Raw genomic sequence first — 13,446 nt, 5'->3', positions numbered from 1 at the left:
GACTGCAAAACTGGAGATTGGATGATCAGGCACGACAAGACCACTCTGCCGAGGACAGTGTCAAACTGCGAGCCGGGCTTTCCAGCGACTGCGACGCAATGTTTTTTTTTTTTTTTTTGGGCAACCTTAAGCTCTTATCAAAGCTTCTGTTGTTGGTGGATCGCGATGAAGGACCAAGAGGCGTAAACGCTCGTGGGGTGGGGGCAAATCCGCAGCGCGTCACACCCAAGAGGGCGAGAAGCACAATCTTTAAAAATATGAAGCACAATTGAGGCAAGAAAGCGAGTTCTCGAGCTTGTGAAGTGTATGGCTGATAAGAGGCGCGACTGATGTTTGCGTGGTTTGAAGGAGAGGCAGACAGTGCAAACTCGGGAGTTGACCGGGTCACGTGCCCAGGGAACTACACCTCAGCATTTGGAAGTGTCACTCGGAATTTATCCCAGGCAATTGTTTGCTGTGACTCTTAATATCAAGAATCATAACTTTAGGGGGTTTATGACTATTACTCAATTTGTCTATTCGTCTCCAAAAACTATAACATGATGTCTAAACGGCCGTAAGAAAAGGAAGTATATATATACAAGTACAGTAGCTCACAGAATCACAGAAAATGGCCCAAAATAAATATCAAAACAAAGATAAAAAGATAGACCCAGTAAGAGATTTCCAGGTAAATGGCAGATAGGTGTCATAGATCATGTCAAGAGATTCGAGGTGCAAATAGGTTCACTCGATCCAGTCAAGTTTAGAACCCATCGCCCGCTTTCCAAGGCCGGCCAGCTTCTTCAGCCCTGTACCGAGGATTCTTCCCTCGTTCCGTAGCATTGAACAGAGCCGAGGCCAATTCCTGCTGTTTCAACTGCAGCTGCGTGTGGGCATCAGTAGGCTTCACAGGGGAACCATCCGCATTAACACCCCCATCAGACTCATCGAGCCCACCCTCAGCAGCCAGCCAGATCAATTCAGCAAACGCATCCTGAAGATCATTCCTATCCGCCTCCATCTGCTGATACGCTCTGTACTCATCGTCGCCGCCAAAGCAGAACCCATACCCGTCACACAGACAGACGCTCTCCTCAACGCAGAGAACAGCTTCACCAGTGAAGATATACTGCCACAGGTACTCCCAGATACGCCCGGTAATGTAATCACTGAGATCAGTTGAAAGCAACCAATCCCGATAAAAGACATAGCGGGCCCTCGGGATGGAGCGGATGCGATCCCGCGACAGCGCAAATTGCGCACAGCACGGCTGCGCCAGAACAGATGGGATGGACTGATCGGGGAAGAGCTCACCCCACGCCCGCGCAAGCATGATCTCCTCCTGCTTGGACTCGTCTGCTTCGACGGCGCCCGGGTGCATCCAAGCGGGACAGCCCGGGCCGTATCCGCAGCGGGTATTCATGTAACCTTCGCGGATGACGCGGTTGAGATTCAGCTTGCGCAGGAGTTGAGCTGCATCACCCTCGAAGAGAGCGTCGTTGTGCCAGGCGAATTGGTGGGAGTGCATGAAGACCGCGACGTCCGGGAGGTGGTCGTAGTGGTCGACGAGGTAGGTCAGGTAGATCATGACCTCGTGACCTTTATTCTTTGGTGGGTGGAGGGGTGCGGATGGGTCGTCTGCGACATAGACGGCGGTGTCCCAGTCCGGGAGCTGTTCGGTGATCCAGCTTGTGTCTTCTTCCTTGGTGCGCGTTACCACCAGGACTTTGGAGTATTGGTAACCCAGGGGCTTGGGGGTGCCCGGGATGAAATTCGGCGGGGGCGCATAGAGGTCATTATTGGTGTGACCGCGTGTGATGTTCCAAGCTGTGTCGTTGGGGCTGGAGACTAGGTCACCCAAGCCAATGACTTGGGGGACCTCATTCCATGGCCGGGAGAGGGTTTTGGCGGTGAAGAGGAGGATGAGGAAGAAAAAGACACCGAGGAAGAGGACCGCTCGCCGTGGGAGAAGCATGGACGGTAGGGCAATGGATGTATGTCTGTTACACCAGGTCAGTGGAAAGTTCCGAGATTATGCAGTATATCAACTCTGTCGCTGACGGGGGAATTCCCAGGATCCTTACCTCAAAATGTCACCATCGCCAGAATTGGACGTCAAGGGGTTAGAAAAATGTAGCCAGAGGACATATCGAAAAGGCGATGAAACACGGGAGAGTGTGGCTGCGCACTACTATGACGAAAGCCCTGATCGACGTTGCATAGCCGCTAACCTCTTTTTTTTTTTTTTGTATACTGCTCTATTTAAGTGTTGGAACACAGAGTACGGAGTGGATTTATATCCTATATCTTTATATCAATCATAAACTGTGCAAGTGTCACAAAATGGGAGGAAATGTAGAGATGTGCATTTGTATACTCGTAATCCCCGACGATCCCCCTGATTCAGCGGGCCGGGGGCCGACGCCACTTGGAGACCCTGACTTGACGTTATAGAGGCCTCGAGGACACTCGAATTCTCATTGATTTCAATAATACTTTGAAACAAAGCTCAGTAGTCATGATAGTCCGTACAGTGCTCAAAGATGACCATTATTGCCATTTGAACGTCAAAGATGTTTCAAACCAGGAAAATTACCTGAACTACATTCCTAACCTTGGAGCACAGCTCAGAGAAAAAGCATGAGGTTGCCATTTACACAATACATGTACACATTTCCACGTGGGCCAAGTAGCCTGAAACATGAACTTCAAACCGTATAAAAAATCGTAAGAAATCTGGGTATGATCTTTTGCTCGCGAACGCCATGCAACGCTTGGGGGGAAAGGGCTGAGCAGGCCCGAAAAGTACAAAGAGAAGCCAAAAGTCGAGATCTCATCCGCTATACCGCCTCTTCGTCGGCTGTTTCTTCAACAGTCACAGCCCGGCCTTTGCCTTTGGATGGAGACTCCGAGCGCTCATCCGGGGAAGCCGGCGCCTGTGAAGACTCTCCACTGCCCCAGGTCGTGGGGATAGTGGACCCAGTGGCCAATGGTTGTTTGGGGGCTAAGTCTGTCCATTCTTGGGAGGGAGAATCTGCACGGGCCTCGTCCGCGCGAGTATCAGGAGCAGGAGTAGGAACAGTGGGGGGTGGGCTGTAGGTTTGGGTCGATTTTTGCACTGCTTGTGGATGGTTCAGGGGTAACTTGTGCAACGGCACCGTCTCCGTTTGCCTGATGGGGCGCGGATGTGGTATCCGACAGGGGAACGGCACTGTTCGAAGCCGACGCAGGTGTGGTCTCAGTAGTAACGGAGGTGGCAGGCACTGGCGGCACGGGTTGTGCTAAACCAGTACTGTTGTCCATACGCTGGAGAGGAAGAAGAGTCCATCCAGGAGGAATGGTCAATCCTTCGGGTAGACGCGCGTCGCCCGAATTCATGACAGAATTGCTTGAGGCTCCTACAAATTGACGAGCCGAAAACACCGAGGGGTTCGGGCCTGGGGTTGGGGCTGAGATAGGGGTATTGGAAGACTGGACTGGGTTGGGACCAGGGGCTCCCTGTTGGCGCAATCGATCCAGTTCCAGCTGCAGATTGCGCACACGGGTTAGTTGTTCCGTGGCAGCTCGAAGGGTTTGAATCTCATGGGTGAGCCTTTGTTCAATCTGGAGCAACTGGGCACTCAGGTCGGAAGCTGTGGAGCCCCCCCGTGCCTGTGGCATGTGGGGGCGTAGGGGCTGGGGCTTGCGGGCGCTGCCCGAACCCGAACCCAAATCCAATTTGCCCGGCAGGTGCATCCGCAGGAGGGTTCGCCGCAGGCTGCTGAGCGTTGCCCTGGGGAATCTGTCTATGATGCATGTTATTAAAGAGATCCCCACGCATAGCCCCAAAGGCAACCCGAAGTGGCCCGAGCTGAAGAACACGAGCTCGAGGGGCTCCATTCGCGCCTGGCTGACCGGCCTGGTTACCGTTTGGCTGGCCGGGTGCATTGTTTCCTCCCACGCCGGCAGCTCCTGCGGTTCTATTTGGCGCAATGACGGGACGCCGGCATGTTGGACAATTCTGTTGCCTTTCCAGCCAGCTTCGAAGGCATGCAAAATGCAGGATGTGGCCGCAGGGAAGCTTCTTTGGACGCAGACGTTCAGGAACATGTCGGGATCCAGCGGCAGGGGGAGCCGCTGGATGTTCTGCAGCTCCCTCTGCAGGTTGTGCAGGCTGTGCCGGCTGAACTGGGGTCATTTCTTCGCGGCAGATGATGCAAACATCCTCCCGAGAAACTTCCTCGACAGTTGCATCCGGGTATCGCTGGTTCATGTCTCTGGTCGCATTGCGGTAACGCATGAAATCGACGATGCGACGAGCAAAAGAGCGGATAGTGACCACAACGTCCCGCAGAATGTGAATAGGCAGACCGTAGAAGGTGAGCAATATGCCAAAGAAGGTGAGGTAAATGACGAGCTTTAATAAGTCGGTCAACAGATCCAGATAAAAGACCCAGCGACCTTTTTCCTCCCACCCAGGTACATCAATCTCCAATTCATTCACATCATTTTCATCGGGTAGATCTGCGGGTGGGGGAACTCGCGCCCGCGCGGGCGGACTCTTGGATGGCCTCGACCCGTGCAACACGAATCTCAGCTCTGCGTTCCTCCACTCTCGCCTTGACCTGCTGGCGCGTGATAGAAATTTCGGTCAGAGCGATTGCGTATCTTAGCAGTGTGGAGGACGACAAGATCGTGAGGATAGCGAACTCAAACCCAAACATAACCATCATATCCGGGCGTGCCTGGGTTATCACAGTATGCACACAGTATCGCAACATGAAACAGTCGAATAGAACGGTCAGAGCAAGCGAGGACGCCAGGCGAATATGGAACAGCTTGGGGTTTGCTGGGGGTTGTTGCTCCAAGAACTCGACCCGTCCTTCCCCAATCCAGCCCCATACCTTGCCAACCAGCAGGGAGATAAACATAACCAAAAACCATGCTCCGAGTTCACCCCGGAAGATAGTCATGGCCAAACATGTCTCCGTGACGGCAAACCAAGCGCGCTCGTATAGTTGCTCGGTCTCGATTGGTCGCAAGGGTCCGTAGAGAAGGCGCTGAAGCCAAAAGAGGAGGAATCCGGTAATAAGAAGGCATAGGTTCGTGAGGATCTGTAAATTGGGCAATGTGAGAAGATGACCCGATTGAGGCAGATGAGGACAACTCACCATAAGGTTCGCACTACTTTGAGAGAGGTAGACGCATGCTGAGTAGAAATTGGACCTCTGGTGAAGAGCTTTAAGTAGAACACCAGTGGCCAGGACCACCGAGGCCTGTCAGTGATGTTAGCGATTATCTTCCCCCTCCCCAACCGGTTGTACTACTTACCCCAGCATAAGCGGCCAGTCTCATGGCTATTGACTGGATCGGACGAGCCGAGGGTCATGGACCAAAAGGAGCGTGGGGGAATCCCTTGTCTCAATGTAACATCTGGCGAAGAAAAGAAGTGCACGCTGGTGAGGATGAGGTAGCTTGATCTGGACAGCTTTCCATAATAGCCCGTTGACGCCTCTCCGCATCTTACGTCAGCCGGCACGTGCCGTCATCTACTATATTCCAATCGTCTTGTTTTTGCCTCATCTTGACCACAATGTTGATTATTTGGGATTGAAGGAGAAAATATAAGTAATTTGGGATGTTGTAGTGGGATAATCACCAATGACACAAATCGGGTAGCTCGATACCTCTAAATATAAGGACCTGAAAATTATGTATTCACTCCAATTCAGTAGCATATCGATGCATAATTTTCATAAATATGGTAGCCAGGTTTGATGAACACCTTATAGAGCATGTTCTTCTCTGCCTGGGCAGTTACAGATACTTATATTTGGTAACTAGAAACACCATGTAATTCTTCAAAATTTAATCAGGTTGGATTTCCATAAGCAAAAACAAACAAACACAGCATTGCATCATTCATGTCAAGCTATCGGTTGACTCCCATGTTGGAGATTCCATTAAAATCAGGGCTTCTGGTCGATGGAATGCCCTCGACTCGACAATGTGTTAATCGGGTGTAAGCTCGGTTTATCTTGTTGGCTCCCCATATACTCAGGACATTTCAATGCTGGTCATCAAGGTGAGCTCGGAATCCTCCGAGGTGTCATTATTTGATCTAGCATAGACTGCCCATGTGGTTCTTGCGTATCTGAGCAATAGAAAAGCATTGATATCAACGATTTCCTCAGTCTGTTCCAAGATTTCAAGGTTGTTGATCATTAGGTCAATCTATGGATATTGTGGGGTAACCCTGTGTATATACACACAAGATGCCCTATCATTACAGGAAGCATTATGACACCAACCGGGACTTTTTCCATGGCTCACATTTATGCTTAGCAATTAGCTTCCCCCTCAATGATATCTGACCACGAGACCATTAGTTTGTAACCTTGAAGGCAGTACGGAGTGCTTCAGTGTATCCATGTGAAGTGCCAAGAAATCACTAGGTCACACTAAAGCCCCCGGGACACCGGGGCTGATCTGGGGGGATAAGATGGGTTGTCGCCTGGCAAGAATCATGAGAAGAATTTAAACTCATGACCTAAACGATCTACTTAGAGATAGAACTTTCATGAGGAACATTGGAATAGCAAAAAATACCAAAGTGTAGGGTTTTGGTAACAGTGAGCTCCGTAAGTAGTGGAGTCCCCATGTTTATCTGATCGTCATGTGATGACATTGCCCGCCTTGATCTGCAGAACTGCCCAGCTCCGTAACTACGTAACCACCTGGACCTCACTTCTCCGCATATTGTCCATTGCGAAATTCCATCGCAGGCAATGAGTATTCGATGATGGCATCGCCAGCCTTGTTCACTGCGTCGCGCAGCCAAACACTCACCTACCTATTGGCGGTGTGCCCCTTCTCCATCGCGTTCCTAGTTTTCATCAATTCATCCATCTCCTTCGTCGTTACGAATCTAATTGGACTCCAAGATGGTGAAGGAGATGCCGTGGGAACATTGGGCTTTGCAGACGAGCTTCTGGCGCTGGTCGCCTGCCCTCTCTGGGGTGTTCTCTCAGATCGTATCGGCGTTCGACATGTAAGCTCCTTACTGGCCCGCGCGGCTATCATATCCGAACACGCACAATTACCGGCCTGATGGTATCCGATCACTTATTAATGTTGTCTTTAGGTCTGTACAGCAGGCTATGCCATTCTAGCGCTTGCGCTAGTCGTGTTCGTGCAGGCCACGAATATCTACCCTCAGCTTCTACTAGGCAGATTGCTGTTCAGCATCGGTGGTTCCGCCGTATCGACCATGGTCACTGCAGTTCTACCAACCGTAACAGGCAATGCGAAGGCCCAAGCATACCGCGTATCTGTTTCCTCGGAACTGACCATCACGCCAGAGCGAGTCAGGAACGGCCAAGCTACCCCGACGGCGGGCGCATCCCCGTCTGCCCGACTTTCAGGCTTTGTCGGCACATGTGCCGGCTGCGGCGCGCTCGTGGCATTGACCATCTTCCTGCCACTGGCAGCGCGCTTTGAGGGGATAGGACTTTCGCCCGCTCAGGCGATCCAACGCAGCTATTATGTGGTTGCTGCCGTAGCCCTTGCCATCAGTTTGGTGTGTTTCATTGGGCTTCGTGATCTCCCCGGTGAAAAGGGTAAAAGCTGGAGTGTGTTGTGGACTTCTGACACGGATGAAGAGGATGAGGACGACGATTCGTTCGTCGAGCGCCCGAAATTGTCTTATTGGAAGCAATTAACGACTGCCTTGACACTCGGTTTCCGGAACCGCAGCATTGGACTGGGTTATGTTGGAGGCTTTGTGGCACGCGCTTCATCCGTTGGGATCTCATTGTTCATTCCCCTCGCTGTCAACCATTACTATCGAGCATCGGGCCTGTGCCATGAAGACCGTGAACCGGTATCCGGATCCGGGCTAGGCGACATCAAAAAAGCGTGCCCTCGGGCATATATCGTTGCATCCATCTTGACCGGATCATCACAGCTGATTGCTTTGATTGCAGCACCAGTATTTGGATACCTGACTGACAAGTCGCGCCGATACAACTTCCCTCTGCTGTCCGCTGCGCTGGTGGGAATCATTGGCTACGTTGTTTTTGCAATGCTTCCAGCCCCTCATTTCCAGAAACCCGACGGCAGCCCTTGGGTATTCGTGGTGATGGCTCTGCTCGGGATTAGCCAAATCGGAGCCATTGTGTGTAGCTTAGCAGTGTTGAGCAACGGAATCCTTCGAGTCAGCATCGATGACGAGACCCTAAGGAAACTATACGAGGAACGATGCGCCAACGGGGATGAGAACGAGCCCGACGAGGGCCAGTCTCTTCTTGGCGGGTCTGTCAACCGGAGATTAGAGCATCTGTCCCACCTGAAAGGCTCCATTGCCGGGGTTTACTCGTTGTACGGCGGGGCAGGAATCTTACTGCTGACGAAAGTGGGTGGATTGCTCTTTGACGAGCTCTCGACGAGCACACCGTTCTTCATCATGGCTGGCTTCAATGGAATCTTGCTCGTCACGGGACTCATTTGCGGGGGCATGAACCATCTCGGATCTGGGCGAAGTCGGTGAAGTTTCAGAATGATCCTGTTGAGGGACAAAATTGTGTCATCGCTGTGGATCCAATTATTTTCAGCCTTGCTGGAAACGCCCGCTGAATCATTGGCGTCGCAAAAGACCCGGCGCAATATATTACATGGCGGGAACCAGTGGGTAAACAGTAAATTAATCAATCTGAAAGAAAATGGTTCGCGACATTAATTAAAATGATAGCGGCGCATTTTTGTGAACTCGGCTGGGCGTATTCGGGTTGCGAGTGGACGCCAGCCATAACCGCGGGACCTAGGGGAGATTACTCCGTGGAGAGGCCATGCGATTACTGCTTCAACAGGCAAGAGTTGTCTTCTACTCCGTACTAGCAGAACTAGATGAAAGAATTGTACTCCGCATGTGGTCTTCAACTAGATCTAGACACGAACTCGACTGAAATTTCCAAATTGCTTTGTTGATCTCATCTCGCTAGTCTTCGGCCTAATGAAGAGCATCAAACAACCTTCCACTTCCGGCGAGTGACCCAGGGGTCCGTTCGGCCCCTAGGCCCGGATCAGCCTAGCCCTATCTTAGACTTCCACTAACGGGGGCTATAAGACCCAAAAGGGCTTAGTGTCCCTCGACTTCCCCATAAGCCAATCTACTCCTTTTCGAAACGAACCCTTTCTAACCAACCCCCTGGTGTTCCTGGTGTGTCTGGTGTTCCTGGCTAACGTGCCTGTCCGCTTGGACCAGAACTTGGCACGCGCTGTACGAAATGTACGCTAATGCCAAGTGTGATGGCAACGCCCCGGTTCTGCGCGCTTAAACCCCAGGTGTCTCGCTCTGACACTTCCTCTTTCTTTCTTTTCTTCAGGCTCAAGCGGTCCATACACACTCTTTTCGTCCTTTGACAGTCTTTCGTTAACTCCAGTCCTTCTTTTATCGAGTATCTCTACTCCCAGTACTGTGTACTCTCAATTCTTGTGCAATTCCAATTTGACTATCCCGCTATCACGCTATATCAACCACCGGTTTTCCACCAAATTTTCAATATGCGTTTCCAATCCGTCGCTATCTTGACCGGCGCTACTGCCGTGGCTGCTGGCAACACTGCCAACCTTCTGCTGCCCGGCTTTGCCGGCAAGGACTTGCAGGCTGGTATTGTCGAGTCTGTAAGTGCCGGATCCAACGCGCGCATTGTGTGCGCGTGTCTTATCGTGTAGCAAATTTACTAACATAGGTCAGAACGGTGACGCGACTACCTACAAGATCACCTGCCCCCAGACTGTCGCTTCCGATGCTTGTGGAATCGCTGGTGAGGGTATGACCGCCATCGCTGCCCCGACTTCCATGCAGCTGAAGAACATCAACCTGCAGGGAACGTGAGTCTTTCGCATGCCCCAACCCCACGAACCTCTTCTAACATAGACTAGCACTGGAACCCTGTCCTGCAACATTGCTGGCACCACTTACGCCTCCTGCCAGGCCTCTGCTGGCACCGTGACTCCCTCAGGAACTCTCAACTCTGACAGCCTGAACTGGATGCCCGTGACCGTTACCGGCCCCTGCTCCACCAGCACCCCGACTCCTACGTCGACTGCTACCCCGACTTCAACTGCTACCCCCAGCAGCACTGTCTTCGAGACCTCCACCTCCAGCGCTACTCCTAGCTCCAGCGCTATCTCCTCCCCCAAGGTGTCTTCCTCGGTTGCCGCCTCTTCTTCCGCTTCCCACTTGATCACCTCCACCCCTCTGGTGGCCGCGCCCACCACTGGAGCCGTGATCTCTGGATCCAGCGCTCCCGCCGCTTCCTCCACTGCTTTCAACGCCGCTGGCCAGGTCGCTACCAGCTTCTGGACCGTCGGCGGTGCCTTCATGGCTCTGGCTTGCGCTTTCGCATAGATGTTTCCACATCTCATAATATGCAGGCTTGCAATTTTGTCAACGGAATAGGACGCTTTCTACGGACCCATATATCACATATTTGTGTTCATCTAATCTTCATTAATGTTTGATACCTTTCTACACGACAGACTACGATCTAGCGTCTCTTATACTTTGTATCTTCAGCTATTGAATATACCTTTTTTTGCCCTTTTTATATACACAATTCCATGTATATCTTCCCCGGATTTTCACCACGTACTTTTCGTCCAGCCCTATCGCTGTCTCCACCCCTGAATATCACGCACAGATATGTCTCAGCCCACCTGTCTTTGGGTGTATCCACCAAGCCAGCACGGCCCTCGCTGAGTTAATCGATGATTATTAAAACGACGACAGACCTCGGGAATAATCCTGCAAGGGTGCGTCGATCAGTAGATCTTTTGGGGAATATTATTCTCGTTCTGATTGAACCACTGCAACGATGGAATGGCATGCAATGCCGCAAGGGCGGTTCTGTGGGCTCATGTCAGATAATGCCGGGACTGTGCCTGGCATATGATAGATCGCAAAGGTTAATTATGAATGATACGTCGACGACCAATTCGAAATACTGTTTGGAAAATACTAAGATAGATGGATGTATACGAAAGCACCGGCCGGTCTTTCAGGCTCTTTCAATAACTATGAAATGAGACTTGTTCCAGCTCTACAGACTGCCAGTATAGGATCTATCGACTTACAATTGTGATACATACCTCAACAAGCAAGTTTACACTGAGGTATCATGACAGGTGTATTTCATTTGATCATTCATAAATATCCGGCCCTGTCTCTAAGCATGGTAGCAAATAGAACAGCCCAGCTAGGCCACCGTAATAAAGCCAAAAATCCAATCCCCGCGAACTCCAAACAACCACCGAAACAAACAGACCCGAAAGACGGTTTTTGGACTCGTATGAGAGACATCGTCAATCTCATGATACTTGGGTTGTTCAACGACTGCCAACCCTGATGTCTTGCCGAGTCATAAATACACAAACTTAGCGTGAATACAACCCTAACAGGTCATGAACCCTCGAAAGATCCAAATCTGGAAACCGATCCACGAGAGAAATCAAAAGCGGAGGCTTACTCCAGAGATAGTAGACCTTCTGATCTGGCCAGCCCACGCACTCGGGCTGAAGATGAAGATCAAAGTTGAATAGCAATTTACAGAGAATAAGCCGCATCTCACGGTCTGCGAGGCTAAATGCAGTGAGAAAGCAAGAACGACCAAAAACAGGGGGAGGGGAGGGAGAATGTGAACATACTGCTTTCCAAGACAAGCACGCGGTCCCAGACTAAAAGGCTGCAAGACGTCTTTGTGATCTTGATCGAATGTCGGATCACCCAGCCAGCGTTCAGGAATGAATTGGCCAGGGCAACGGAAATTGGACTCTGAGCGATATGAAGCAAAGTGATGACACGCAACAGTTGTCTATATCTATCAGCTCCTGCTTCTCAGTATACCACTTGAAAGCCTTGAACAAACATTTTCAGGCACGAACTGGCCGTTTACCAATGCTCCGCCTCTAGGCACACGACGTGCCAGACTTGTCACGAATGGTGGATACATGCGTAGAGCTTCGTCGATCACGGCAGTGAGATATTTCAAGTTCCCCAGAGAGCGGAATGTCATATCACCATCTTGCATAAAGGCTGATCGGATCTCAGTGGTAAGTCTAGCCATCGAGTGTGGTGTTGTGCACAGATAATAGATGCAGCCAGATAGCAGAGTGGCGGTAGTCTCACTACCAGCAACGATGAGGCTGATGAATGTTAGCACAATGTTCAGCATCAGCCAACATATAGCCCAAGATAAGTGCAAAGATATAGAGAGAAGAGACCAACATGAAACCATTGGAATGGATTTCCGCCCTGGTCATGATACGCTCGCTATCAGTGTACTGGCCCTTCTCCTCACTCAGACCATTCTGCAGCATTGCAGACATAAAGTCAGGGCGAGAGATGTTGGAATTGAGGCGGCGGTCGACCTTTTGTGCACTAAGCTCGAAATGCTCTTGACCGACACGCTTGACTTCCCGTGGAAGCAATTTGTTCAAAAGTCCCTTCACGCCCGGAAACTGGTTAACCACACCGATGAAAGCGATAGCTTTCATTGAATTGAAAATCATCCCAATCCAAGGATGCAGCCGGCTATCTTTCAGGCAGTCGAAAGACTCACCGAACATCAGGTCCCCAGTGATGTCAAAGGTCGTGAAGTTCATCCATGCCTTGATATCGACCACAGATGTACCATTTCGGATACCAGTTCGTAACTTGGTGATCAAAGTGTCGACATAGCCTGCAACCAGACTCTCCTGGTCTCTAAGAGCCTTTTCCGAGAAAGCATGTGCAATAAGTCGTCTTTGTCTCGCATGGCTGGCATTGTCCACCGCACAGACCAAATGATCGACGCCGTTTGCAGGGGGCTCATAATGGCTCCGATCTTTTGGAAAACAAGTGCCATTTGACTGGGTACCGTAGATATCGCGGAAAGCTTGAGCAGTATTGAAGGCTAGTTCATTAGGACCGATACGCACGACTGGGCCGTACTTCTCATGCAGAGCCAAGATATCAAGGTGGTTTGTGCCGCGGAGAACGGATATGCTGGACGGGATACGCGAGACAGACCACAGAAACGGACCCGGGAAATGGCGCAGGGGTGAACAGAAGACGCAGGCAATGCTGTAAGTCAGCCAGATCAGGGGCTGATGCTGATTAGCGCTTCGACGAAGCTATGAAGCGACTTCATGCAGACGAGGGTGCACGGATGCAACTTACCAGGCATGCAACAGCTGTGTACCAGTGGGTTGAGACCCAGGACATGAAGCTAATAGCGATCATGTCTTGGATAGGTATGCACTGTTTTTTGGAGATAATTAGTACGATGTATTTGGGCGGTATTTGGTTGCCTTTGACTGGCTGAAGACCACAAGTAGATAATCAAGTGGGACTTGAAAGAGCAAGAAAGCAAACAAAACGCTGAATAGGGCATAGCGACTGCAAGCGAGGGGAGACAATGACAGAATGAAGGGTTGTACAAACAT

The 13,446-nt window shown here is 50.9% G+C and overlaps 5 protein-coding genes across 5 annotated transcripts; 2 read left to right on the top strand and 3 right to left on the bottom strand.

Annotated features, from left to right (window-relative positions):
* Positions 1–745: 745 nt before the first annotated feature.
* Positions 746–1,957, bottom strand: N7506_001339 (DUF3431 domain-containing protein; the record flags this gene model as incomplete). The annotated part of the gene is made up of 1 exon (XM_056950635.1): positions 746–1,957. The coding sequence occupies one exon, from the start codon at positions 1,955–1,957 to the stop codon at positions 746–748; it is 1,212 nt and encodes a 403-aa protein (XP_056816550.1).
* An 865-nt stretch (positions 1,958–2,822) lies between these two features.
* On the bottom strand, positions 2,823–5,316 carry hrdA (E3 ubiquitin-protein ligase HRD1; the record flags this gene model as incomplete). The annotated part of the gene is given in 7 exon segments (XM_056950634.1): positions 2,823–3,100; positions 3,141–3,594; positions 3,684–3,767; positions 3,818–4,485; positions 4,502–5,075; positions 5,133–5,237; positions 5,293–5,316. 7 exon segments carry the CDS (start codon positions 5,314–5,316, stop codon positions 2,823–2,825), a joined length of 2,187 nt encoding a protein of 728 aa, XP_056816549.1.
* A 1,444-nt stretch (positions 5,317–6,760) lies between these two features.
* On the top strand, positions 6,761–8,509 carry N7506_001337 (putative MFS transporter; the record flags this gene model as incomplete). The annotated part of the gene is made up of 2 exons (XM_056950633.1): positions 6,761–7,012; positions 7,106–8,509. The coding sequence occupies 2 exons, from the start codon at positions 6,761–6,763 to the stop codon at positions 8,507–8,509; spliced, it is 1,656 nt and encodes a 551-aa protein (XP_056816548.1).
* Positions 8,510–9,522: 1,013 nt separating this feature from the next.
* Positions 9,523–10,372, top strand: N7506_001336 (putative GPI anchored glycoprotein; the record flags this gene model as incomplete). Its single annotated transcript, XM_056950632.1, has 3 exons — positions 9,523–9,642; positions 9,716–9,852; positions 9,904–10,372. The coding sequence occupies 3 exons, from the start codon at positions 9,523–9,525 to the stop codon at positions 10,370–10,372; spliced, it is 726 nt and encodes a 241-aa protein (XP_056816547.1).
* Positions 10,373–11,397: 1,025 nt separating this feature from the next.
* N7506_001335 (cytochrome P450) lies at positions 11,398–13,243 on the bottom strand (the record flags this gene model as incomplete). Its single annotated transcript, XM_056950631.1, has 5 exons — positions 11,398–11,602; positions 11,668–11,834; positions 11,889–12,165; positions 12,248–13,107; positions 13,181–13,243. 5 exons carry the CDS (start codon positions 13,241–13,243, stop codon positions 11,398–11,400), a joined length of 1,572 nt encoding a protein of 523 aa, XP_056816546.1.
* Positions 13,244–13,446: the final 203 nt, after the last annotated feature.

The sequence above is a fragment of the Penicillium brevicompactum genome (genome assembly GCF_028827555.1).
Source record: "Penicillium brevicompactum strain IBT 35665 chromosome Unknown utg000001l_segment0_segment0, whole genome shotgun sequence".
NCBI lineage: Eukaryota > Fungi > Ascomycota > Eurotiomycetes > Eurotiales > Aspergillaceae > Penicillium > Penicillium brevicompactum.
Note: the sequence above shows the minus strand (reverse complement) of the source record. Positions and strands in the feature narration are given on the sequence as shown.